The sequence below is a fragment of the Rhinolophus sinicus genome, linkage group LG11, assembly GCF_036562045.2.
Source record: "Rhinolophus sinicus isolate RSC01 linkage group LG11, ASM3656204v1, whole genome shotgun sequence".
NCBI classification, from domain to species: Eukaryota; Metazoa; Chordata; class Mammalia; order Chiroptera; family Rhinolophidae; genus Rhinolophus; species Rhinolophus sinicus.
This window is the reverse complement of record NC_133760.1, coordinates 45,235,726-45,260,199: the sequence shown is the minus strand read 5'-3', so window position 1 is coordinate 45,260,199 and position 24,474 is coordinate 45,235,726. Positions and strand designations below refer to the sequence as shown.

Sequence of the window (24,474 nt, the reverse complement as noted above, 5' to 3'; positions counted from 1 at the left end):
TGCTGTGTAGGCAGAGCTGCTGGCAGTGGAGGGGGAGACCGAGACATACGTCCATCCCCGTCGCAGGTCACAGTGCATTTTTGGACCCTGGAACTCTCACAAAGGCCGAATTCCCCGCCATCCTCTCTGGCTAAGCAGAGAGACGCCTGTCAGTGATTAAAAATGTTTCTATTCCAAAAGGAGGCTAGACATTTCCAGAGAAGTTGCTGCTCTTGGCTTAGCGGGTGTTTGTGGCTATAGGTGCTGGTCCATGTGGGTGTTTGTAGGGACCCAAGGAGGTGGGGACTCCTGGAGGCCAGTAGTGTTAGGGGGGAAGGGGCACTCAACAGGCCTCAAGATGGCCCAAGCTTGTTTCTGGTGGTCTTGGGGGTCTTTCTCATCCTTCCCCCTTTCCTGGTCCTGCTATGCATCCCTCGCCGGGATAGATCCAAGGTGTGTTGTTCTTACGGGGGTGGAACACGAGTGGAGGAGGCAGGGCCCTCAGTTAGGACCTGGCCAAGCCACCCTGTCGTTGGCACAACCACGGTAGGCCCATGGCAAGTAATGGACCCGTGCTGAGGTTTGGGGGTCACATGAGTGGAGTTCCCTATAATGGTGCTCTGAGGGGTTGGGGGCTGGCCCCTCAGTGGGACGTCTCTTTGGGTTGCTGGCCAGCACCCCTTTTCCTCCCACTGCTCCCCACAGGAAGGACATGTGCTGGCCACATGCAGGTGGGCAGGATGCCAGTGGCTTTCCTGGGTGCTGTCTCCCTAGGGTGCCTTCATGGAGAGGGGCAGATGGGCTCTCAGGCCCCAAGCAGTGTCTGGTTTCAAGGAGCCTCACCGGGCAAGGCAGGCCTTAGGGCTTCTGTCCCTGGAGAGGCAGAGAAGGGTGTGAGGGGCTGTGCACAGCTGTGTGTGACTCGTCTCCCTCACTCGGGGAGGACTGGGCCCCGAGCTGGACAGGGCCCCGAGGGGGGCCACCCCTCCAGCCAAGCCAGGGAGAGCACTGGGCTTCAGCCAGTCCCCAAGGCTGCAGACCGAGCAGCTCTTTTGCCATTTTCCCTTTTGGCCAGATGGGCCATGCTCCAGGCAGTGTTGTGTTTCAGGGACCAAAAGAGGAGGGGTGGGACATGCCATATCTGTGTCTGCCCACAGAGCCAGCAGCCACCCCCGCCCAGCCAACACCTCCCCAAGCCCAAGGGGGATGCAGCCCTGAAGTTGCGGGCGTCCGTGCGCATGACTCGCTACCTGGAGTCCTGGGGGGCCGCGCGGCCCTTCGCACACCTCAACCACCGCGAGAGTGTGAGCAGCAGCGAGACCCCTGTCCCCAACAGCCGGAGGCCCAAGGTAGGACTCGTCCTCCAGAAAGCTGCAGCCCGGGGGTCCCTGCGAAGGGGGCAGAAGAGCCTATGCTAAAGGGTCCTTCCTGTCTAGCCTCACTTTCCCCATCTGTGAAATGGGCCATGTCTCTGCCCTGCCTCCTGCCTGGGACAAGAAGATGCCTGGAGAATGCCCAGGGTGGCTGCAATGTCCCCATCCTCCTCATTCCCCTGACTGAATTCAGCTTTGGGTCAGGACGCCTGCAGCTGGGACAGTCCTGACACCCTGTCCGCGCATCCGGGACAGCAGACCTAGTCTGGGGATGGACTTCCTGCTCTGCGTTCTGGGAAATAAGAGTCTTCTCTCCTCCCTTCCAGGCCATCCCCTTGCGGCGTCACCGGACCCCCGACAGGTAGGTGTGCTGTCCCCTGCCCCTGTTAAGCTGTGGTCTTCCTTCCTGGCTGGCCTTGCCCCAGTCACCTCCTCTAGGCAGGCTGCCCTGACCAGCCTCTGCCAAGGAGGGAAGCTCTGCGAGGCCCAGCCCTGACCATGGAGTTGCCATGGCTAGGGTCAGAGTGTTCCAGGAGCCAGAACTTCACAATGCTTGAGTGCCTGTTGTGTACCCACCCAGTACCGGGGTCAGTGGGGTTCTTGTGAAGGAACCGTGTGGGTCTGAGGAAGAGGCATTGACTGGGGGCCAGGAGTCTACCCTCTGCTTCTTGCTGGGCAGTGCTGGGTGATGCTGGGCCTTCACTTGTGCTCTCTGGGCCTCATTGGGACCTGCCTGTCCCTCCACCATCCTGTACGAGGCTCTGGGTGCCCCACTCGGGTGAGTCATCTTGTCCACGCCCCTCCCTCTGCACATGTGGACGTGGCTCCTGGGATGATGTATTTGTGGGTGTCTGATTCCAGAAGTGCGTCCCCCAAGGGGCGGTCAGAGGATGACTCATACGATGATGAGATGCTGTCAGCCATCGAGGGGCTCAGCTCCACGCGGTGAGTCTCCTGGATGTCGGCTCGCCCTGCCCCCTCAAAGGGGGACCCCCCGCCATGGCCAGCCCACCTAGTGCCCTCACAGGCCCACCCGTGGCCCAGCTCCAGCTGTGTCCGTGGCAGCTCCTCTCCCTCCTGAGGGTGGGCCCTTGCCCCCCACACCCCCTCCTCAGGTCCCACATCTCACTGCCTGCACCTGCAACCCCACAGGCCTTGCTGCTCCAAGTCCGACGACTTTTACACCTTTGGGTCCATCTTCCTGGAGAAGCGCTTTGAGCGAGAGGTGAGGGCCCTGGGCCGCCTTAGGAATGGGGGCTCTGAGGCCCAGGGTGGGGCAGGGGCATAGGCTGTGGGGCAGCCATACACCCAGATCTGTTCAGGGAGTTGGTGGGGAATCTCTCCAGCTGGCTGTTGGGGGTGGGGAAGGAGGTTGTATCTGGGGCCTCTCCCCTGTACCTGATGTGTCCCCATTTGTGATTTCATCCACTTGAGTTTAGGAGACTTTGGTCCCTTCAAATGCCAGAAGCTCAGCTGATAAGGGCCAGGGCAGCCTCAGGCTGACATTGGCCTTAAAATCAAGAAAAAGCCCCAAACTTAGTATCAGTGTTGAAGGGACCTGACTGGCTCCCTGCCTGGCTGCTATAGTAAAGAGTTTTGGTACCAGTAGTGACCGTTTGCTGATTTATTGAGTGCCTACGGGGCTCTGGCAATGTCCTAGGCACACACGTTCTGTCATTTAACCCTCACATGGCCTGCCAGGCTGGGCGCTGTCACCCATCTCACGCTATCCGAGGTATCGGGGTGTCTTGGCCTCAGGAGGGGCCCGTCTGAGAGGGTGACCAAGCCCACGATGCTCTGTGTTGTGACCTCTGTTCCTCCTCGGCCTCTAGGATTGGGGTGGGGGTTCCTCTCACTGGGGCTCTGCTCCCTGAGTTGAGGGTTCACTGGGTGGGGAGCTTGCAGTCTGGAGGCAGATGTGCTCACCAGGAAACTACCTGCTGGGCCTTCCACAGGCTGTGCCCCGGGCAGGCTGCCAGACCTTAGAGCTTGGTTTGCTCATTTGCACCTGGAGCCCTTGTGCAAATGAGCAAACCAAGCTCTAAGGTGTGATGGTGCTTGGTGTGGAGGGCCAGGCAGCATGGGGCCCCCCACCTCATAGCTCAGGGCTCAGGCCGGCTTACTCCTCGGTCTGGGGTGAGGACAGACCCATCGCCAGCCCCAGTTGCAGCAACCCCGGAGCTCAGATTTGGTTTCCATCTGTGGACTTAGGCCCTGGGCATTTTGGGACCTTGGCAATAAAGTAGGAGACCCGGCGGGTAGGGGAGGGGAAGGTACACCCTTGAAACATAAAAGAGCCAAGTGGGAACAAATGAGTTATTTGTTCATGATGACGTAAGGATGGGCGTGAGATTTTTTTTTTAAGGTAATTAACTTGAGCTGGGGTGGGCTGAGAAGGGGTCAGAGCAGTGGCCCTACAGGTGGGTCCTCAGCCGCCCTGGGTCCTAGCCACCCCTCACTGTCGCTGTCACCCCCAGTACCGCCTGGCGCCCATCCCCCGGGCCCGCCACTATTTCGCCTGTGCCAGCCTCGTCTTCATCTGCATCCTGCTCGTCCATATCCTGCTGATGCCCAGGTCAGTCAGGGAGGGCAGGGTGGTCAAGCCCACTGGGGTCAGGCTGAGAGGGGCCAGCTGCTCAGAGTTCAGTAACTTGAGACCTCGGAGTCCTGGAAACTGGACCTGGCCTTGCAGGCCCCACACCTGCACTTTCCAGACCTCTCTACTCCCAGAGGCCTCTCACCTTCGCAGTCACCTGTTATCTGCATGGCCCTGCAGGCGTTTCTGTCTGCCACTCTCCCTGAGGTGTTCGGAGTCCTAGAAGGGCAGACTCCTAAAACCACACGCTCCGTCCTCTCCCTGGTAGCTGTGGGAGTTTGAGGCTGGGGTGCTGCCTGATCCAGGGCGCCCGCGAGTACACCAGGAGCCACTGGGACGCTTGCTTCTGCCTCAGGGGCCCTGCGGTGGGGGCAGGGATGGGGGGTGAGGTCCCAGGCAGGAGGGAGATCAGCTATTTGGTGTTCTGGAAGGGTGTTAGGCCATTGAGTCCACTAGGATTGTGGTTTAGGATACGCTTAATGAAGACGAAGCAGGGACACGTTTAGATGGCACTTCTGTGCCAGACCTGAGTCTCAGGGCTGCATCATCCCTCATTTCTTAAACACTTGGCCCAGAAATGGGGACATGATGTTGACCTTGGGCTCCATGTTTTGCCCAGGCCTCGTGTGTTGTTGGTGGGGCAGCTGGACCACAGTTTTCAAAGACCCGCCCCCCCAACCCGCCTGCTGAGTGTAGAATAGCAGTTTCGGGGGTGAGGGGCAGAAGGTGACCATGTGCCTGAGAATTGGGTGCTGGGAGAGCATGTCTGTGGCGTGTCCCCCAGCAGATATCCCCCAGAACTTAGGTTTTTTCCCTTCTCTCCAGGACGACGGCTCTGGGGGTGTCCTTCGGGCTCGTGGCCTGCGTGCTGGGGCTGGTGCTGAGCCTGTGCTTTGCTGAACAGTTCTTGGTGAGTGTGGGCGGTGCCCACCGGGGGTTGGGGCCATGGAGGTACAGCCCCCGCGGCCCTGCCCCGGGGACCCAGCCTGCTGAGCTTTGCCCATCCGAGCCCCTGCCCCTCCTGCCTGGAGAACAGTCGCTGAGTGCTCCCGAGGTTTCTCCTGAGACTTCCGCTTTCCCAGGCCTGCCAGGGGCCCCCAAGCGGCTGCGGCTGTGCGTGGCCCCAAGGGTGGGAGTGTCCCTTTTGTCTGAGCACCATGTTCTGAGCTCTGGGCACAGCGCCCGCCAACTCCCTAGCAGAGTGGAGCTCCCAGGAAGGAGCTGCCCCATCTGCGGGGCCCTTGGGCTGTGGGCTCCCCACCCCCACCCAGGGCCTCCAGCATGCGCCCCTCCTTGTCTGGGGCTGGAGCCGGGTGACTGGACTCTGTGATTCCACAGAGGTGCTGCCCAGGACGGGCGTCGCTCCGTGCCATCTCTGAGCGGGTGGAGACGCACCCCCTGCTGCGGTTGTCCCTGGCCATCCTGACTGTAGGCAGCCTGCTCAGCGTCGCCATTGTCAACCTGGTGGGTTCTGGGTGGGGACAGGGGGAGGTGGGCCTTGGCAAGGACCCCGTGCCCTGCACGCTTCCGGGTGGAGGGAGCCAGCCTTTTACCTTGGGGACCTCCACATTCTAGACTCCTATAATCGTGTTGCCTAAAAGCTGCATCTGGTGCCACTCTCTCCAGAGCTCCTTGGTGGCCCTCACCATTCATTTTCCAAATGAAGGTTTGGGGACCCCCAGGGAGCTTACCTGGCCAGCCCCACAGGACGAGATATCTTGAACCACCAATGTCCTTGACACCCCGTTCTTTCTTCCCGGCCCCCTGAGGAGGCCCTGTCTCACCCTCTCTGAGACTTGGTTTCCTCTCTAGGGATGAGCCATCCTAGGCATGAGCTGGCAGGACACTTGAGACCCTGCCTGTCGGGCCGTGCGCCCATGCCCGATGCTGCAGGCAGCCCTCGTCCTTACCCATCCTGCCAGCTCCCGCACCTAGAGCCAGGGTCTCACCCCACCTCTGTGCCCGGACACGCTAGACTGTGTGACCACCTCTCTCAGTCATCTGCAGAGAAGGGGGCTTGGAAATGCCCATCCCAGCTTCTCCGCCGCCCTGCCCTGAGTTAGCCTCATGCTCTGGGGTGGTGTCCACGCGGCTTTCTTTTATACCTTGCTCTCCCCAGCCCCCCAGCCCCACCCCTGCACTATGAAGCTGGTGGCTGCTGTGGGAAGTCCGGCACAGTGGGTCTGGGCCATCTCAGAGCTGGGCCTGGCAGGGGATGCTCAGAACGCCCAGCCCCACTCGGCCCTGGCAGGTCCTGGAGTCCAGGCCCTGGCCACCCCTCACAGGGACCTCTTTTCTCTGTAGCCGCTATTGCCTCTGCCAGACGTGGGGGAGCCTGCTGGGAACGAGACAAGCCTGAGGGCTGTGAGTGGCAGGGAGAGAATCCTGTGCAACCTCCTCCCGGTGAGTGGCTCCTGCGCAGCTGGGGACATTCAGTGCCACTGATTCTGAGGCCCCAGGGGTGGGAGAGCTGAGTCCAGCCTGTCCCGAGGAGATGGAGAAAGTAGGGCCCACATGGGAATGAGTTGGGCTCTGGTCTGGGAGGACATAGGGGTCTGGATATTGGCGCACAGGGCCCCAGGCATGAGGGTGGCGGCACCCCCTTCTAGTGGATGCGTCTCAACCCCTGGCTCTGTGGCAGGTCCCTCACTGTCTCCGTTTCCTTGATGGGGAAGCAGGCTGAGAGAGGCTGATGGGTTTGCCTCATAGGTGGTGGAGCCAGGACTGGGTCCCGGGCAGGCTGACCCCAGAAGCTGTGCCTGGCATGCCCTGCCTGACAGCAGGGTGAGGGCCGTGGAACTTCAGGGGGCGGCAGTGAATTCTGAGCTTTTCCCTAAAGGGCAGGAAGGTTATGGGGTGGGAGGGACAGTGAGAAAAAAACGGAGGCATTTAGTGGGAGCGGTAGGTTTCCTTGGCTGTGACATAGGGACCGCGGATAGGGGTGGGGAGGTGGAGAATTGGGGGATGAAGCCAGCTGTGGGTTTGACCCCGCTCAGAGGGGAACGTGAGTGCCAGGCAGAAGGGCTTGGACTTTGCTCAGGGGTGACAGGGAGCCACAGCGGGGGCCTGAGCAGGAGAGTAAGGGGGGCAGACATGCACTTTGGGAATGGCAAGTTCATGGCGAAGCTCAGGGCCGGGCGGCCGTTCAGGCGTGTGCACCCCACCACCCTGACCTCTGTCACATCTACATGGCACCTGCATTCTATTTATTCCATACTTGGAAGTAAAATTCCAGTGAAAACAACAGAAGAGTAGGAAGTTTGAGATTCCACTGCCTGCTCGTTGTTGAGAAGGGAGGTCAGGCAAGCCAGAACGGACGTGACGCTGAAGACACGCTGGCTCTTCACGGAGTCCCCGAGGGCTACAGGCGGCCTCCCTTTGTGAGCGCTGGTCCAGGAGGTGTCTCTTGGGGTGACCCACACGTCCCGTCTCCCCAGTACTACACCTGCAGCTGTATCCTGGCCTTCGTCGCTTGCTCCGTCTTCCTGCGGATGAGCCTGGAGTTGAAAGTCGTGCTGTTGACAGTGGCCTTGGTGGTCTACCTGGTGCTCTTCAACATGCTCCTGTGCCCGCGCTGGGACTGCTGTGGCCACAGCCTGGGCACCCCCACCAAGACCAACGACACCCGCAGGTGAGAACCACGTCACTCGCTGCCAGGGCCCAAGCCCACTGCCCGCCCCAACTGTGACCCATTGTCCCGCTGCTCCGTCGCTGGCCTGGCTGCTCTTCCTTCAGACATTGCCATCGCTGGTCCTTGTCATCCAGGTGTGAGCTCAGATGCCACCTCAGTGAGGCCTCCCACCTCCCAGCCAATCTCTACCCTATACCCTGTTCTTTACAACCTGAAGTTGTGTTGTTTACTGCCCACACCACAAGAACATACACGCTGAGGGCAGACATGGCCTCTGTCTCGGTGGCGCTTCCCTGGGCGGCACTGAGAGTGGGGGGCCTCACGCTGCCTCCTGCGCTTTGGGGCTGGGTGGGAGCTAGAAATGACACCTGCCCTCCTCCCTCTGCACATCCAGCAGCTCCGCCGTCTGCTCATGGTGGGATCTGAAGACGATGGTCAGTTTCTACCTGGTTCTGTTTTACACCACCCTCATCATGCTCTCCAGACAGGTGAGACCAGGGAAGGCTACCCTACGGCACGCTCAGCGGAGCTGACCCTGTTCTCTTCCCCTGGGACCCGGAATGGGGTGGGGCTGGGACTGCCTCCGATTTGGAGCCACGCAGAAGACGGCAGACAGTCCTGTGGGATCACCTTCATCAGGACCCAAGTGGCATTTAATCTTGTGGGTCCCTTGAGAGCCATGGGCCGTGGCTGACTGGGATTTTAAGGCTGTTGAGTTTGCGGCGTTTGTCATGGGCACAGGGTGGGCAGTGCTGGGAGGCAGGGTCAGGTGTGGGTCCCAGCCACTGTGCCCTTGCTCAGTGCGGCCAGGACACTGATGTCCCTGCCGTGTGCAGATTGACTACTACTGCCGCTTGGACTGTTTGTGGAAGAATAAGTTCAAGAAGGAACATGAGGAGTTTGAAACCATGGAGAACGTGAACCGCCTTCTTCTGGAGAACGTCCTGCCAGCTCACGTGGCCGCCCACTTCATTGGCGACAAGTTAAATGAGGTGGGTGCAGGAAGGGGCTCAGTCACCCTAGGGGAGGAGGGGAAGGAGGGTACAGCGGCCGGTCCGCCTGCGGAGCGGTTTTTAGCTACAAAATGGTTTCCGTGGGTCTTGGCCTCACCCCTGCGCCCCGGACAGTGGAGGCTTCGGAGTCAGACACGGGGTGGACAAGATTCCTCACTCCCCTGGGCCTTGGTTTTCACCTGTGCACACTGGGGCCCACAGTACTTGCCTGGCAGGATCGCTGCGAGGATCAAATGTAGGTCAGGTATTTGTCATCGGACAACTTCCTGATGCACATATGTGTTCCCACCCATTCTGTTAGGTGAGGGAACAGGCCCCTTGGTGTAGAACCCGTCTCCCCATTGTCACCTTCCACCCGGGGGCTGTCAACCCCAGCTGTGCGGCCTCGGGGAAGCATTTAAGAGCAAAAACCCAACCCGAATGTGACCCTCCCCGACCGACTGATTCAGAACCCCCTGTTTTTAAACAGCCAGGCTGAGGACCACGGCTCCCCCTCCTCGCCCACCCGTGGGCTCCTGCAGCGCAAGGGGTTGCCTGCCCAGCCTCCTTCCCGTCCCCTGACAGGCAGGCTGGGGAGGTGGCCATAAGGTCCCATTTCTTCCCTGCTCCCAATCCAGGACTGGTACCATCAGTCCTACGACTGCGTCTGCGTCATGTTTGCATCGGTGCCGGACTTCAAAGTGTTCTACACAGAGTGTGACGTCAACAAGGAAGGGCTGGAGTGCCTGCGTCTGTTGAATGAGATCATCGCGGACTTCGACGAGGTAGGGCCTCCCTTCTGGGCGGGGGCGGGGCGGAGACGGAGGTGGGGGCGGGGTTAGAGTCGGGTGGGGGCGGGGCGAAGGCGGAGGGGGTGGGGCATCCTGTAGCGGGTTAACACACTTGCCGCGCTCTCTCTGAGGGGGACACAGGTTACACAAATTACAGCAGATACAAATTTGCGCTTTTCGTTGTTTTATTCAACAAGTTCTTTGTCTGCTCTGTGGCAGTGGCTAAGATCAGATGTAGGTCCTTGTAGCACAGTCTGATTTCCAGCTAAGCCCATGCTGCCAACAGGTTTGAGAGTCCACTGGGAGTTGGAGACCAATAGTGGGCGTCCCTGTGGATACAGCTGTAGAGCTGGGCCTTTTCTCCTTAGCAAGAACGAGACCAGAATGGAAGGGACAGGAAGAGACAGGAGGTCAGGGAAGACTGAGACCGCAGGAGGATAGAGCGAGAGCCCACCTGTACTCAGGTGTGAGCTCAGACGTCTGCATAGGAGTGGGGGTGGGAGGGCATCCCACCCGCTTCTCAATCGGGGACAGGCCTGGCTGTGGCCGTGCTGCACAGCCCCGCCTCCGCCTGCCCCCCCCCCGCTGCCCCCCCGCAGCTGCTGTTGAAGCCCAAGTTCAGCAGCGTGGAGAAGATCAAGACCATCGGGAGCACCTACATGGCAGCCGCAGGGCTCAGCGTCCCCTCAGGGCATGAGAACCAGGTACTCAGCCGACGTGCGACCTCGTGCCCCATCCCCACGTGAGATGAAATTCAGCACAATCCCCAGACCTGTCACTGTACAGGGAGCACTTCCCACAGCCTGTCCTGTGAGGAGCGGGCAGAGGAGCTCACCGCTCAGCCTGGGGGGCAGGTCCTGGCCCCATCTCTGCCCCCCCCCCCCCCCCCCCCGCCATCCCCTCCCCATGGGTCTCGGGCAGTGAGATACACCAGGTCAGGTGCTCTGCCAGCCAGTCGAGGCAGGAAGACGGGCCGTGCCCTCCTGCGAACCGGATAGCGCTGTGTCCCGCAGGACCTGGAGCGGCAGCACGCCCACATCGGCACCACGGTGGAGTTCAGCATCGCGCTCATGAACAAGCTGGACGGCATCAACAGGCACTCGTTCAACTCGTTCCGCCTCCGAGTCGGTGAGGCCCTGGGAAGGCGGGCGGGGCGGGCGGCGGGGCGCGGGCACTGCAAGCCCAGTCTGCCTGGTGTGCTTTGTTGGCCACCAACTGTGACAAGCCCTAGGAATCCCTGTCGACGGTAGTTATTGTTTCCCGGCATACCATGGATAGTTACCTTTGAAAGTTCTAAAGCGAACACATCACTACAGGAAATGGAGAACCCCAAATCAGCAGCTGTAAAGAGGTGACCTTAAGAGACACTGAGAACAAAGCAGTTATTAAGCTGAGTAGTCACTGTTAACTAACAGGCCAGTGCCCGAAGCCCATTTATTCTTCAAGAGGTTAACAGATACTAGAAAATCGTGAAAGCCACCCAGATTTCTCCTGGAATATTAGTCTGAAAAGAACTCCAGGGAAAGCCCTGCTCTCACGGAGTCCGACCTCTGACCTCTGCCAGACTCAGGAAGCAACTTCCAACCTTCCCTTTAGTTGTATGGCTGCGGGTAGATTCTGTGGGCTCTGCTAAGGGCTGAAGCCCAAGGCTTTGCCCCTATGACCTGACACACCTCATCCTCAGGCATAAACCATGGGCCTGTGATTGCGGGAGTGATCGGGGCACGGAAACCTCAGTATGACATCTGGGGAAACACGGTCAACGTTGCCAGCCGCATGGAGAGCACTGGTGAACTCGGGAAAATCCAGGTAAAAGCCCATGGGGAACTGACCGAGGAGGAAAGGACTTCCCAGGGGTGAGGGGACCTGGGACTCCCTTGGTGGTGAGTCCAGCCATCGAATCCTGAGGGAAACCAGACACCGTGTTGCTCACGGCCCATTTGCACCCATCTTTCCCACACAGGTTTTCTTCCTGCTTCTGAAGACTCAGGTCTCTTCTCCTTTTCAGGTGACAGAGGAGACATGCACCACCCTCCAGGGACTAGGCTATTCCTGTGAATGCCGGGGACTGATCAACGTCAAAGGCAAAGGGGAGCTGAGGACTTACTTTGTCTGCACAGACACAGCCAAGTTTCAGGGGCTGGGGCTGAACTGAAGGCTGCTGGAAAGGGCGCACATGTGGGAAGCTGCCTGCCTTCCCTAACGTAAGCCAACGAGAGGACAGCCCCACGAGTCACGAAGGCGTCCCAGGGCTTGGCCGGCACCGTCTCCTGACAGACAGATGGCTGCGTGTGGCTTCCTCCTTGGCCTTGGTTTCCTGCTCACATGCGCCAGCCCCCAGCTCAAGGAGACCACGGAGCCTTACCTCGCATGCGGAGCTGGCCCTGTGGCGTCCGGTGCAGTAGGAAAAGGCTCACGAGTGTTTCAGATCCTCGCCCCCCCCCCCCTGCCGTGCTGTGCAGGTCTCGGAGTGTGACTGAACACCCCCCCTCCCCACAATGGCACAAGCGAGACCTGTCCTTTCGAGGTACAGGAGGACTAAGGAAGGCAAGCTGTCTGGGATGGGCGGGGGACTCCTTTCGCCCAGAGGACCAGCCGGAGGATCCTATGTTGCTCACACAGGCATTCTGGTAAATCGAGTTGGAAAGCGTGATTCAAACAGTAGGGAGAAAAAAACCACAGTGGACACTTGTTACTTCTTGCCCTCGCTGGCATGTTTGTTTTAAGTGGATGCATTATTAATGGAGCTTTTATCCTTTTTAATGACTTCTTACATGCAAGACAAATCTCTTGCCTCCAGTGTATTCGCTGCCTTTTGAACCACTGGCACGTAAGTCGCACTGCTGTCCACTCTCAGCTTCTGGGATCCCAGCTGTGGGGACGGAGCTCTGGAACGCGGTTCTGGGTGGCATAGCCTTGGCCTTCAGTCAGACCCTGTGATGCCAGCATTTTGAGGTTAGGCTCAATAAACAAAAAGCCTAGAAAATACGGCACCGCCGACCTCTCAGGCACTTTTGAGCTCTCCCCGGTGGTCTTCAGCCACATCTTACTGTTGTGCTGAGAGGAAGGCATGGAGCCCGTGTGGAGGGAACTCGGACAAGCTCCGGCCCTTCTTTCCTTTTCTAGTCCTCATAGCTAACTCTGAGGGACTTCTAACTGGGAGGGCGTGCTCAGCATAAGCACGTGTAGAGGTCCCTGCCGGGAAGCCTGTCCTCTCAGGGATGCTGAGATGTCCTGAGTCAGAACCGGATGCATCACGTGCCAAGTGCCGTTTGTGGGTGTCCTGCAGTGTCAGCTCTACCAGAATCCAGGGCCGGCCTGTGTCCCAAGGTGAGAAATGACTAAACTGCCCATGCCTTTTTCTGAACTGACTTCTCTGCATCATAACCAGAGCACCCCGGGACTGCTAACACAGCTGAGTGTTGCCAGATGGCAGGGATTCTTATTCACCCATGAACCCCTGAAATCACATGGGTTGCCGACAGGGTGACTCAGCACCCAGGTGGGCCTGGGTCAAGCGGCCACCCAGCTGCTGAGTGCTGTGTGCAGCCAGGGGCAGCGAGGGGACTGACCTGGAGCCTGTCTGCCTGTGTCGCTGTCTTGTGGGCTTATTCTAATTCGCACAAAGGGGCCAGGTGGGCTACTGGCAGCTCTGAGGTGTTGCATGTGACTGGAATGGTGGGAATAAATTATAAGAACTTGCTGTATAACGGAGTTTTATGGCAGAAATGCTGGTAAGGGAAATAAGCCTTGCTTAAATCGCCTTTTTCATACACCAACTTTTCATATAAAAGGCTGGTTTCAGGTGAGGACTGTACTGAAATTTATACTCGTATCAGCGGCGACCAGGGCTGCTCAGAAGGGCTATCCTCTTGCTAACATGGTGAGGCACACACCAGGGTGCTGTCCTCTTGCTAACACGGCGAGGCACGCACCAGGGTGCTGTCCTCTTGCTAACGTGGTGAGGCACGCACCAGGGTGCTGTCTCAGTGGGCATGGCTCTACTCCTGCAACATTCAAGTCCTTTCTTCTTCCACCAGTGGACTCCCAATCAGCAGTTTAAAAAATAATTGGTTACTATTCATGTGTTTTTATTTATTTCCAATAAAGCACCGTGTTTAGGTAAGAATATTGTAAGGTTTTAACTTTTGGTGTTCAGATTGTAGCGTGTAACTGACCATAAAAATCACTTGCAGCTATTTTTTTATAAATCTATTTTCTCATGACCAAGTCATTTCCTCACAGGTGTCGTTTTATGACAGGACGAGTATCTTTTCTAACACTGACTGTCTCTGTGGGTCAAGGTCTTGCTTAAGTTTCTAAGGCGGCCTCTCTGACTCGAGTGAAAATCACACCTGAAGTTTTCTGGTTTACTTAGTAAGAAACCATCCTAACCATCGTAAAAGACCATTAGCCACTGTCTGTCTGTGTGTATATAACAGGTCAAGGTACAGAACTATGCTTTGAGAAGGTACACTGAAATAACTAGGGCTCACCCTGTATCCTGAATATTTATAGACCTGTAGCGTTTGTTTCAAAATGTTGTATTTCACTTTTATAAACTACCAGTGTTCTACTTTCTTTACTACATTAAATTACCAGTCTGGAAAACCTGAATGTTTTTTGAGTTTAAAGTGTTTTGACTTTATCTTCTTGGTCTTCAGGAACTTAGCCACAGTAGATCTAAAGTTTAACAATCGATCACTGCCTGAATGATATGTGACTCAGGAGGAAGTAGCAGCCTTATCACAGTTCTGGAAGGACTCTGCCCCCCAAGTCTACTCCACTCCAGGTCTAAAGCTCTGACCTATGGCACCAGGTCAAAGCCACATCCCTGCCTCACGAGGGCCACTTTTTGAATAAATCATCACCATGAAATCTGGTAAGTTAGGATCTATTTGGTTATAATTTCTTTCACGGGGAGTGTGGTAAATATGGGAAAATGAGATTTCAGTTATTCGGAGGACTTGCTTCCTTTAATGGATGGTCACGAGAAAGGCTGTTTTGTTTCCTGAGCTTTTCTATCACTTCATCTTCAGCTTCAGCCTGGGGAAAATTCAAGGGGTAACTTAGCTGATATGCAGTCCAACTCATAGTCCCAGGTCCAGCTTTATTACCTAACAGAAGTCCAGTTTCTGGAACATGATAGGTCATTGTTCCAAAGTTTAATGAAAAACACAATTTACAAATATTTAATAGCTTCTGAAAAGCATTTCCAAGTTAAGAATGAAAAAAATATATACATAATATATAACCCAATACCAGTTAGCTTCAAATCCCCTCAGGTCCACACTCAGCAACATCAATCTTTTTCGGTTCTTCAAAATCTGAAAGAAAAGAAATACCACTTCATTTGGCATTTTATCCTTTTCATGAAAACAGGAACGTGAAGGTAGCATCCAGACAAATTACTGGATGGCCCATTTTTAACATGTACAAGGTTAAAGACTAGGTTTACACACTAACAACTCGCAGAGGTGAAACCTTTCAGATGTTAATTGAAGGGAGGGGACTGGAGTCCTCTTCCCCACAGTAGCCCTCCCCCTCCAGGGGACAGAGGGCACGTACCTTCTGTTAAATCAACCAAGTTGTTTTCTGTGACAGGGGACGGGATGGAAATCCCCATTGCTTTTCGAACTCCATACATGCTTACAACGTCTCCTGGAGTTACCTGCTGTGCAAGCTCTTTAAGATTATTGGTCACTTGTTCAGCTAGAAGGAAAAAAACAAAACCAGTTCTAGGTGTTGAAATTTAGTTCCTTTAGGTAATTTTTAAAAATCAAAAGAATACACAAACACAAATAAGCTGCGTTCACTTCAGTGTCGCTGTGTAGTGGTATCACTACCCAGATTCCCTCTAAGCATCCCAGCTCTCCTCATCCCGGAGGTGCAACGTACCAAGATGCAGTTCCCTGTACGAGGGACCCAACAGACAGACCATGTTGGGGGGCGGTCTGGTGCTCAGCCGCTCGTTCTGGGCCTCCTGGAGCTCCCTGAGCAATGTGGTGGTCTCATCAAGTTTCCTCTGGAAGACTTCTGCAGCTGAGGAGAGACCAAGGACACACTCAAGGAAACAAGCCATGACTGCATCTGAGCTTGGTTAGAACACTGAGTCCTCTGCTCTGAGGCTTTGCTATTTATTGGTTAGTCTTCTGTCCTCAAAGGAGTAAACCCCTCAAATGAAACGAATGCCACGGACATGTTTGGCTGCTCCCGGAAGCGTGGCCAGCCACGATTTTCCTGTGCTGCACTCATCTGGACTGACATTCAGTCTTCACAGCTCGTGTCATGTAGTCCTTCCATCAAACCCGGAGACACTCACCTTCAGAGTCAAAAACTTCAACCGGCGCGCCAAAGTTCGCAACAGCTTCCAGTGCTGTGAGCCTGTCCTGCTGGCTGGAGTCGAACCGCCTCGCTGGCTCTATTTCTGTAATCTGCTGGAAAAAGGAACTATTTGAGCTTGGTAAGCCCCAACAGTGCTCGAATCAGAAACCAGTAAAAGGGCTTGTGTTTTATAGGCCAAGTTACTCTACCTAGTTATTTTCAAGATATAATTTTGATGCTTATTAAAAATGTCTTCCCGGAACACTTTGACAATGCCATTCCCAAATCCTGCTCAAAAAGTGTCTGCACAGCCACACTTCTCTGTAATGATACGTCTCACACAATCGGCATCATGTGTTTCACACGGCAACAGCTCCAAAGCTAAGTGCTGAGAGCCTCGTGCGGGCCTGCGTGGTGAAGAGCTTTTGCTGACTGCGACCACATCTCACGTTTCGGAGGCTCACAGGAGACCTCAGCCCCCGTCCAGTCACTTGTGTTCCCATAGATCTTGTACGTAAGATACGTCATGCGTCTCCTCCAGGCCCCAAAGCCAGGCTGTCAGTATTACATGGGAGAAACAAACTCCGAAAAAGGGTGGAGTTTTATTTTGAGAAGCACAAGACTCAGTTTCCATAACCTCAACAATGCTTTTTAGGAACAGATGAACCCAGATACCAAGTTAATGTTTCCACGTAGACTTTCGTGTCGCACTCTAAGTCAAACACCCTGAACATGTGACTTCTCATCCGACACATGTGCTAACGTGTGTGGCGGAGACCGCATCCGTGTAGGTAATGGCAGGCGGTTCAGCTGGACCCGCACAGCCCTTCTCAGCCTTCACTTCTCACCCAGCTGCCTTTCCCATTCTCACGTCTTTCGTTCCTGCCCCTCACTAAGCACACGACCTTGCCCGGCTCCTCTTTCCTTGGCGACGACCCGTTTGGTGACTGCCACCTCCTCCTGCATCTAGCTTTCCCGAGCTCCTGTCTTCCGCTGTCCTTGCTCCTCACTTCAAGGGCTTCAGTCTCTCAGATCTCACATGTCCATGTTCCACCCTCATTTAACTCACTGAAAAGTCTACCTTCTGTCCCCACCATTTTGCGGCCATTGCTCTAGGGTCACAAATGGCACTCGCCGGCCTCCTCTTCCCAGGCTTTCCTGCAGCACCTGACACTGAGCTCTGCCCTGCATGTCACTCACTCTCCCAGGGCTTCCGACCTCACCCACTGGTCGTCTCCGAGTCTGCATGTTCCCCTGGACGGTCTCGTTCACGTTCACAACTGAGATTCCACCTTGACCCAGCCTCCAGGTCCTCAGCCCCACAGCCCAGGCCTGGGAGTGCCAGCACTCCACTGATGTCCCAAATCACACTCACCACATCTGAGACCAAATGGCATTTCTTTCCCCGCCAAGGGCGTGCTCCTTTTCCTGGATGAGCTATGAGCTACGAATGCCATCAGCGACCTCATGCAGCAGCTCCTGTCAGTTTCAGTTCCGTTCTATTTCCTTCTTCCTTTATTGTTATGCTGTATATATATATATTTCCCCCCCCAGACAAGTCCCATAGCTTTGCACTGTCCCTTCCCTCCAGCCCCTCTCTCCTACACATCTTATCATAGCATCCTCTCTTCTGGGCTAAACTGTCAATTTCTTAGCACTGCATATAAGACTCCTCGCCATCTGGTCCTCAGCCATGCAGACCCCTGTCCTCCTCTCCCCAGTACCAGTGGTCACCCACTTTCTGATCACCTCTATGTAGGCCATTACCCGGGCAGTCCTGCCTACTTCAGAAGCACCCTGTGAGGTCTCCTCAGCCATCCAAAGCACTGGGTTCTCCCCGTGTTCCCATGATGGGTACATTCACCCTCCATGGCAGCTGGATTTCGCTCCCTTGTCTGCCTGCCTGCCTGCCGGGCGCACAAGCCAGCACTACTCCACTCCTCCCAGGCGACGACAGTTCCTTCCCCTCAGGAGACACTCAAGTAGTTTTCTTTCAAATCAAAGCTGCATCAGTTAGGTCTTTAGCTTAGTCTCCATTTAAATATTTTTTAAAAAGAATAAAATATAATCACCTCTATTTCTTTCGCTGTGTCAAATGTCCTAGCCTGGCCTTCATCCTCAGGTGATGACTGTAAGGATAAAGAAAAACATCTTTTTATTAAAAGATAGAAATGATGGCAAGAGAAGAGGATAAGAATATGGATTATTTGAATATAATTTTTAAACCAAAACAGAACTACCTCTACCAACTAGCATTTTGAGAGTATCCTGTGAGTCAGGAGTAGCTACTACTAGTGACTTCAAGATGGTAATTCGATGCCTCCTCAAAAAGCTGTCTCTTGTTTAGGAGGGATTGATTCTAGGGAATGCCCCGCCTTAACAGAGGCAATATTCTCAGATAGCAGAGGATTACTGTAAAATATTCAAATGCCACAGAGAACGTGAAAGCTTCCCACAATCCCAGCCTTCAGAGATAATGCAATATATGGGGGTGCCAAAAAATGTATACCATTAAAAAAACTATCAAAATTGTAATACTCAATATATAGTGGTAACAAAAGATGAATGTAAGTCATATGTATACATTTTTGGGGCACACCTGGTATATAAATAGATAAATGTGTCATGCACAAAAATCAATAACAATTGTTACTTTTGAAAGATTGTACTGTGATTTATTTAACCAATTCCCAATTTTTAAAAATTATAAACAATGTATCCTTATATGTAACTTCCTTTCTTATTTCTGGGGTAAATTCTGAGAACTGCTGGATCAAAGGGCTGAGAAACCATAAATTAGAAATATATTGTCATATCAACCAAAGGAAAGCTATCCAAGTTTAGTTCAAGACTATTAATTTGGATTAGCTGATGAGAAGTGTTAGTACAACTAGTTTGAACTGATGTGAAGTTGAATGTTTTAGGTCATGTGTCAGCTCTGCTGGTAGGTCACCCAAGGACCAGCTGCCATAGGTACAAGAGGTCAGAGGCCAGAGCAACTAGTCACAGCCCCCAGGAAGTCAAGACCCCCAGGAGACACAGGGCTCCTCTAACTATAGTGACCAGGACACTCTGGAATCAATTCCCCTCTGCATCAGAAGGAACATTTTCTGGTTCTGATCTTTGAGCCAAATCTCTAAATTATTCCAGATTATCCACTATATCCAACTGAACTGGAGATAGTTCACAAGTGTTAATAAAAAACAGCAACAAGGAAGCCTTTTCCGTTTTCATTTGAGGCCCCGCTGCTATTATTACCGCACAATAAAGAAAAAGACATTCTCTATCATTTCAGTCAACTCAGTTCCCAGCCAGTGAGCAAGACTTCCCTTTTCTGTTAGGATATGTAGCACCAGCTGACTTCTGAGTTGTAAGCCCCATTTTTGATTCCTACATTCCCAAGATTAGGACATAACGACAATCCTCTGGCACTCACACATCCTGGTACCCACGCTGTTTCCGTTCATTGTCCTCCACCCATGGTCTCCACCCGGGCTGGGCTCTTTTTGGGGGAATGGAGTCCAGCTGTCATAGTGGTTAATCCCATGGTTTCATAACACTGAATGACTAATGCTTGAGAACCAATAATAAATTACCCCGTTTCTTTAGAAGCGTTCTTACCGTCTCCAAGTCTTGCAGGGTTCTAGAATGCCCTCCTTTTGTTAAAACATCCAGTAAACTATCTGCCATCACATATGGATAATCCTGGCACGTGGCTAAAAACTCGTGGATGCTGCAAGAGAGAGTGTTGGGAGTCATTTCCATATAAGTCATCTTCTGGCTTCATCTTCCTGTCAGAGCCAGCTGTTTTCATTAGATGCCCTTAAACTATACACCACGACATGAAACTTTCTGTCTAGGTACAACACTGTATTTACATATTTATTGGGGATAACGCTGTCATGACAGAATGAAACAGTGTCAAGAATACAGTGAAATGAAATGCTTCTGGGGAAATGGTCCGAGAAAAGTAAGACCTCCGTGATGGAGGGTACAGGGCTGAGTCCCTGGCGCCCTGTTTCCCTCCTCTTTACTTCCTCCCTAAGGGGAACGTATGACTTGCATATGCGCTAAGGCCCTCAAAGCCACACCCTTTGGACATGCACATGTATGTCAATATTTAGAAAACTGTGGCCTTTAGAATACTGATGAGATGCTGACTCACCTGAAATCGCTCGGAAGCTCAGAGTCCTCCCCATAGGTGGAATAGATTAGGTCAGAATCATTCTTGCTGATATTTGCAAATGTGGAGTCATAATGTGGTGCGTAAGAACTGTAGGGTCCGTAATTCAAGTACAACACTGTTGATAGAAAGGAAATAACCACAATACTATTCTTTAACTTGTATGGCAATCATTCTTTTGTTTCTGTTCTAGTAAACATTACTCCCTTCTAACTTCACTACTTCACCGACTGGTATACAATTTTAAGGTAGCCATCCCCCCCCACCATATTTGTGAAGTCACAACAAAGGGGAGAGTGAGGAAAAACAGAATGAAACTCATTTTGAATACTAATACCCAATTTTTCAGTTTCTTTTAAAGTTAACAAAATAGCTAAAGCTGCAAAAATACCACCAAGAGAGTTAGTGAATAAAGCAGTACATGTAATCGTGCTCCTTGAAAGCGAAGACACGTGAGGGCGGCGGGTGCCGTACCTGGAGTTACTTTGTTCCTTTTATCTTCTTTGAAACCCTGCAGAGTATTCACTCCAGACTGCAGCCTTCCCGTGGTCATTCCCAGTCTCACCGGGCAGTAGCCGGGTTCTGAAATGAGACCACACAGTGGAGGAGGCTCCCGTGATGAGCCCAGCGAGCTCTGCAGAGCGCTGGCACACACGGCGTCATGCCACCCACAGGACTCGGGGACGACGCAGGCTAGCCCTTAGTATATTCTTTAACATAAGAAAATCGGAGCTTTAAAGGCCGGCATGTCGCCATGACCCAAACCTGGTCCTTTTCATCACACTCTACTGCTTCCTGGAATCTTTATAATCATGTCACATTTTGTTTAAAAAAAAAAGTAAAAGCTGGGCCTTTTAATGTTATGATGGAAGTAAACCAGTAGGAAAGGTTAGTTAGCAAAAGACTGAGTAAGGGAAAATACCTGATTAAAGGAACTCATAACATATTTAGGATACTTATTATCTACGAAAAGCATACTTTCAGCACGATGAACAATCACCTTTAAAGATGTGATCTCTGTGACCCAGGAACAAACCCCTAAGGTGGACGACACTGGGAACCTGAAACAAGCAGAGGAACCGAGCAGGCTGATCCAGGAGAAAATGTGGTCTCTCTGGCAGCAGCTGCAGCAACGGTGTTTCCTCCCCTGCTTTTACAGTCCGGGTTTTTGTACCAAGATCACCATGGAATACAGGATACTCCCACAGTGGATCAGTGTGGTAAAATGAAGCACTTGTAAGAAACTTCAAATGTCCGACTCAGATCGTCTCTCCTCAGCAGTCTGGAGTCTGCTGCCCTGATGGGGTGCTGGCACCTCCACCAGAAGATGAAACCAAGAAGTGAACAGGGGCCGCTTCTACCTTCAACCAGTCGACCGGCCTCCTCGGGCAGCTCCTGCAAGTGTCAGTGCCACATCTGCCAATGCCACAGGGGCTGGAAGCCCAGGAAACCCGACCCCGGGCAGAGACCAGACCCTGGTCTGGTACAGAGATGGGCAGACCTTCAGGTGTACAAAAACATGGCTGAAGTTCTAGAACAGTGATTCCCAACTTTCTACCAATCATAGTGAAAAACAGTGTCGTAAGGTATACATTATTCCATCACTATGAAGGTATTATGTGACATACGTATTCATTCTGTTCACTGAAATAACGTCACTTCAGTTTATTATGTCGTAATGTGAGGGTTTTGAGGTACCTCTAGAGATAACTGAGTGTACATACCGGTCTCTTAAAACCAGGGCTAGGAATTACTGCCCAATTTTTTGGCTTTGTTAATGACAGCTCTGAGACTCCAGGGACTTCGTATTTTAAAGAAAACGTGATATATCTAGTGCCTACTTTAGGGTAAGAGAAGCGAGGCCAGCTGTTACCATGAAATACATGTCCTTTGGAGATAATGATACAGTTGGATTTATCAATGTTCAGGCTTGTTGTTTTACAATGTTGACCCAGGGTGTCGCTCTTTGCCAGACAGCAAGTTCATGCTCAGTCTAGTTCTGTGAACCTACCTCCTACAACAGGATCCACAGGATGGAGAAGTCCCAGCGTTGTTGTGCCATCTGGTTTTCTTCTTTCAAATTCACACTGCAATGACCCAAAGTATTCACATGGCATAAATGGTTTTATATGTATCACAGTTTAAACTAAAGTAAGGCTTTCTAGTGTGATACATATATACAGAGGGTGTCAAAAACATGTATACACATTTTAAGAAAGGAAAAAGCTGTATTAAAATTGTAATACTCAATATATACCGATAACAAAAGATGAATACAAGTCATGTGTATACATTTTTTGGCCCCCTCTGTGCACACGCGCACACACATGCACACCTCACAGTAGAAAGCCTTACTTGAATCAAATTAGTATTAGAGGTGGCTATCATCACTACACTCAACTTTCACACCTGTCTCCCTATCACACAGGTGCTTGATAGGTTAAAAAAATGGTTAGGAAAATCTCAGAATTTTAAAGAGCTGTATGGGTCCCAAGGCCACCTAGTTCTGCCCATTCTATTTAAAAAGGAGGACACTGAAGCCCAGGAAAGGAGGGGGGGACCTGCCCAAAGTCATTATTAATCCATTTGGTTTCAAAACCTATGTGCTAAACAATATGCTTAAAAAAGAGCAGAGTATAATTGTTTTCCTGTAAGCTTAAAATAAAGTATGTGGTTCACTTTCCAATTTTAGAACACATTAACATCACTGAAAACAAATCTAGTAATAGAGCATAAGATTGCTCATGTAATTACAATCCTGATTACTTTTTCTTCTGTGAGGACTGTACTGAAGAGCTCTATTGTAAATATGGGTTAAAAGTACACAAGCAATTTAAAAACTGAAAGTTCCGACAACCCGCATCAGTAAGTAGTGAAAAGAAAGAAAAAGCTCAGTCACCTGACTATTAACAAGCCGCCTGGTCAGCTTTCCTCCAGACTCCTTCACGATACGGTCAAGCTGCTCCTGCTCTCTTTCTAAGTTATTGCTCTTAAATTTATCTTCAAGCATATCTTTGTCTTTCCTGAAAACACACATGAATACTAAGCGAAAAAAAATATGATGAAAACATTCAAACGGATTCCAAATATGAATACCACTGAAGTGAGCACATGCGCTGCTGTCACCAACTAAACTCTGTTCCTTGGGGCCTGGGAAGGGCCCCGGAAACGAAAAAACAGCAAGGGAGAGCGGACACGCTGGTCACTGGGGGTACTTCCATCCCTTTCCATCGCTGTTCTTTACCTTCCACATTTTTGTCAGTACAGTCACAAAAAGGAATCCTACCACAAATATATTTTGAAGGGAGAAGAACATAATATTTTTTTAAGTTTGATTTTTAAAGTTTAAATCTAAAATAAACATACATTTAAAATTGTGTAAATCTTAGGACAAAAACTTGTCACAAGTTTACTTTCTTCGCATTATGACAGCAGAAATCCTAAACTGCTCACCAGAACCCTCTTCCCAAACCGTCGGTGAGGCACTGGGAGTCAGTGGGCTGGGCTGGCTGAGGCCCAGTAGGGCCACTGCTAAGTCACTGCTCCTATCAGCTGACGTTCTGTGGAAAACACACACATCTCAGCGACAGCCCATCTGTTTAGGAAGGAGCTTTAACTAACGCTCAGGTTTAACTAACTGTCAGCTCCTTTACGGAATATGGTAACGAATACACATTTTTCCCTACCCAAATAGTTCTGTTTAAACAAACTCACTGACAATCTGAGTCCCTAAAGATAATTTATTGGTTTTAAAAATACTTTCATAAAAACACACATTCAGAACTGTGTGTGGCCAATTCCACATGGTGCTTTGTGTGAGAAGAGGGTGCCACGTCACCGAAATGGACTTGCATACCCCAAACCACCACGGGAGATCAGGACTGGGTCTTCCAAAGGCAGGCACTGAGGCAGGATTCTGCCCCCTTACCAGCCTGACAAAGACAGCTTTAATACTACAAAGAGTCTTTACTTTTTGGTGTCCTTCTGGGGACTCCTGAACGCCTGTGCTTCGCCATCGCCGGACTCTTCCCTTTCCGTGGGCCAGCAGCCGCCATCCTCCCCGCTCTGCGTCGTGTCCGTTCTATCTTTCTGCTTTCGACTTTTTTGTAAGTCTGCCATGAAGTCTATACTCTGCTTGAGGCTCTGAATTCTCTCCTAAACATATTCAAGAACACTTTTATTGTATGTTTGGCAGTCATTTTTAAAGTATTGCATTGTTTTGCCTCACAAGAGCTTGCACTTATCCTGTCATTAATTAGGGAAGAAAAAAAAACAGTTAAATATAATTATACCAAGAGTATTCTATCTAGGAACCAGGACAATAAAATCTATTCCTTCAATTCAAATGACTTAATTTCCAGTGTAAGAGAATGCTTTATAACTTTATTGCACCATCAAAAAGTTCACAGAAGAGGAAGTATGAATAAAGACTAAGTATGCTTTGCAGTACTACATTTAAAAAGTAAATTTGGTTTAACAGCATGTTACAATTTTGTATTTAACAGAATGGCCTGTCTTGAAATATTACAAGTCATCAGGTAATTTTAGGCCTAGAGCATGTGAACCCGAGGGGTCCCCTTATATTCTGGTGTCCTAGAGGACCAC

The 24,474-nt window shown here is 52.0% G+C and overlaps 2 protein-coding genes across 12 annotated transcripts in view; one reads left to right on the top strand and one right to left on the bottom strand.

Annotated features, from left to right (window-relative positions):
• The window catches only part of ADCY7 (adenylate cyclase 7), a 59,379-nt gene extending 45,400 nt beyond the window's left edge, over positions 1-13,979 (top strand). For 7 of the 8 annotated variants that reach the window (XM_074314918.1, XM_074314919.1, XM_074314922.1 and 4 more), the window contains exons 11-26: positions 1,137-1,328; positions 1,679-1,713; positions 2,214-2,297; positions 2,505-2,577; positions 3,830-3,927; positions 4,774-4,858; positions 5,287-5,412; positions 6,253-6,351; positions 7,386-7,579; positions 7,974-8,067; positions 8,416-8,571; positions 9,210-9,356; positions 9,962-10,066; positions 10,376-10,490; positions 11,047-11,171; positions 11,371-13,979. In XM_074314918.1, the coding sequence (XP_074171019.1) occupies positions 1,137-1,328; positions 1,679-1,713; positions 2,214-2,297; positions 2,505-2,577; positions 3,830-3,927; positions 4,774-4,858; positions 5,287-5,412; positions 6,253-6,351; positions 7,386-7,579; positions 7,974-8,067; positions 8,416-8,571; positions 9,210-9,356; positions 9,962-10,066; positions 10,376-10,490; positions 11,047-11,171; positions 11,371-11,517 (1,875 nt within the window). In that variant the 3' untranslated portion in view covers positions 11,518-13,979. The remainder of the gene's footprint in view (positions 1-1,136; positions 1,329-1,678; positions 1,714-2,213; positions 2,298-2,504; positions 2,578-3,829; positions 3,928-4,773; positions 4,859-5,286; positions 5,413-6,252; positions 6,352-7,385; positions 7,580-7,973; positions 8,068-8,415; positions 8,572-9,209; positions 9,357-9,961; positions 10,067-10,375; positions 10,491-11,046; positions 11,172-11,370) is intronic. The other variant, XM_074314920.1, reaches the window with a different exon arrangement.
• Positions 13,980-14,240: 261 nt separating this feature from the next.
• The window catches only part of BRD7 (bromodomain containing 7), a 34,468-nt gene continuing 24,234 nt past the window's right edge, over positions 14,241-24,474 (bottom strand). The window contains exons 7-18 of one of the 4 annotated variants that reach the window (XM_074314927.1): positions 23,840-24,024; positions 22,769-22,892; positions 21,881-21,956; positions 20,344-20,451; positions 19,852-19,987; positions 19,308-19,419; positions 17,759-17,815; positions 15,685-15,796; positions 15,261-15,404; positions 14,931-15,074; positions 14,625-14,689; positions 14,241-14,408 (exon numbers count right to left, since the gene is read on the bottom strand). In XM_074314927.1, the coding sequence (XP_074171028.1) occupies positions 14,634-14,689; positions 14,931-15,074; positions 15,261-15,404; positions 15,685-15,796; positions 17,759-17,815; positions 19,308-19,419; positions 19,852-19,987; positions 20,344-20,451; positions 21,881-21,956; positions 22,769-22,892; positions 23,840-24,024 (1,254 nt within the window). In that variant the 3' untranslated portion in view covers positions 14,241-14,408; positions 14,625-14,633. Of the gene's footprint in view, positions 14,409-14,452; positions 14,690-14,930; positions 15,075-15,260; positions 15,405-15,684; positions 15,800-17,758; positions 17,816-19,307; positions 19,420-19,851; positions 19,988-20,343; positions 20,452-21,880; positions 21,957-22,768; positions 22,893-23,839; positions 24,025-24,474 lie in introns of those variants that run through there. The other 3 variants (XM_019732332.2, XM_019732331.2, XM_019732333.2) reach the window with 3 other exon arrangements.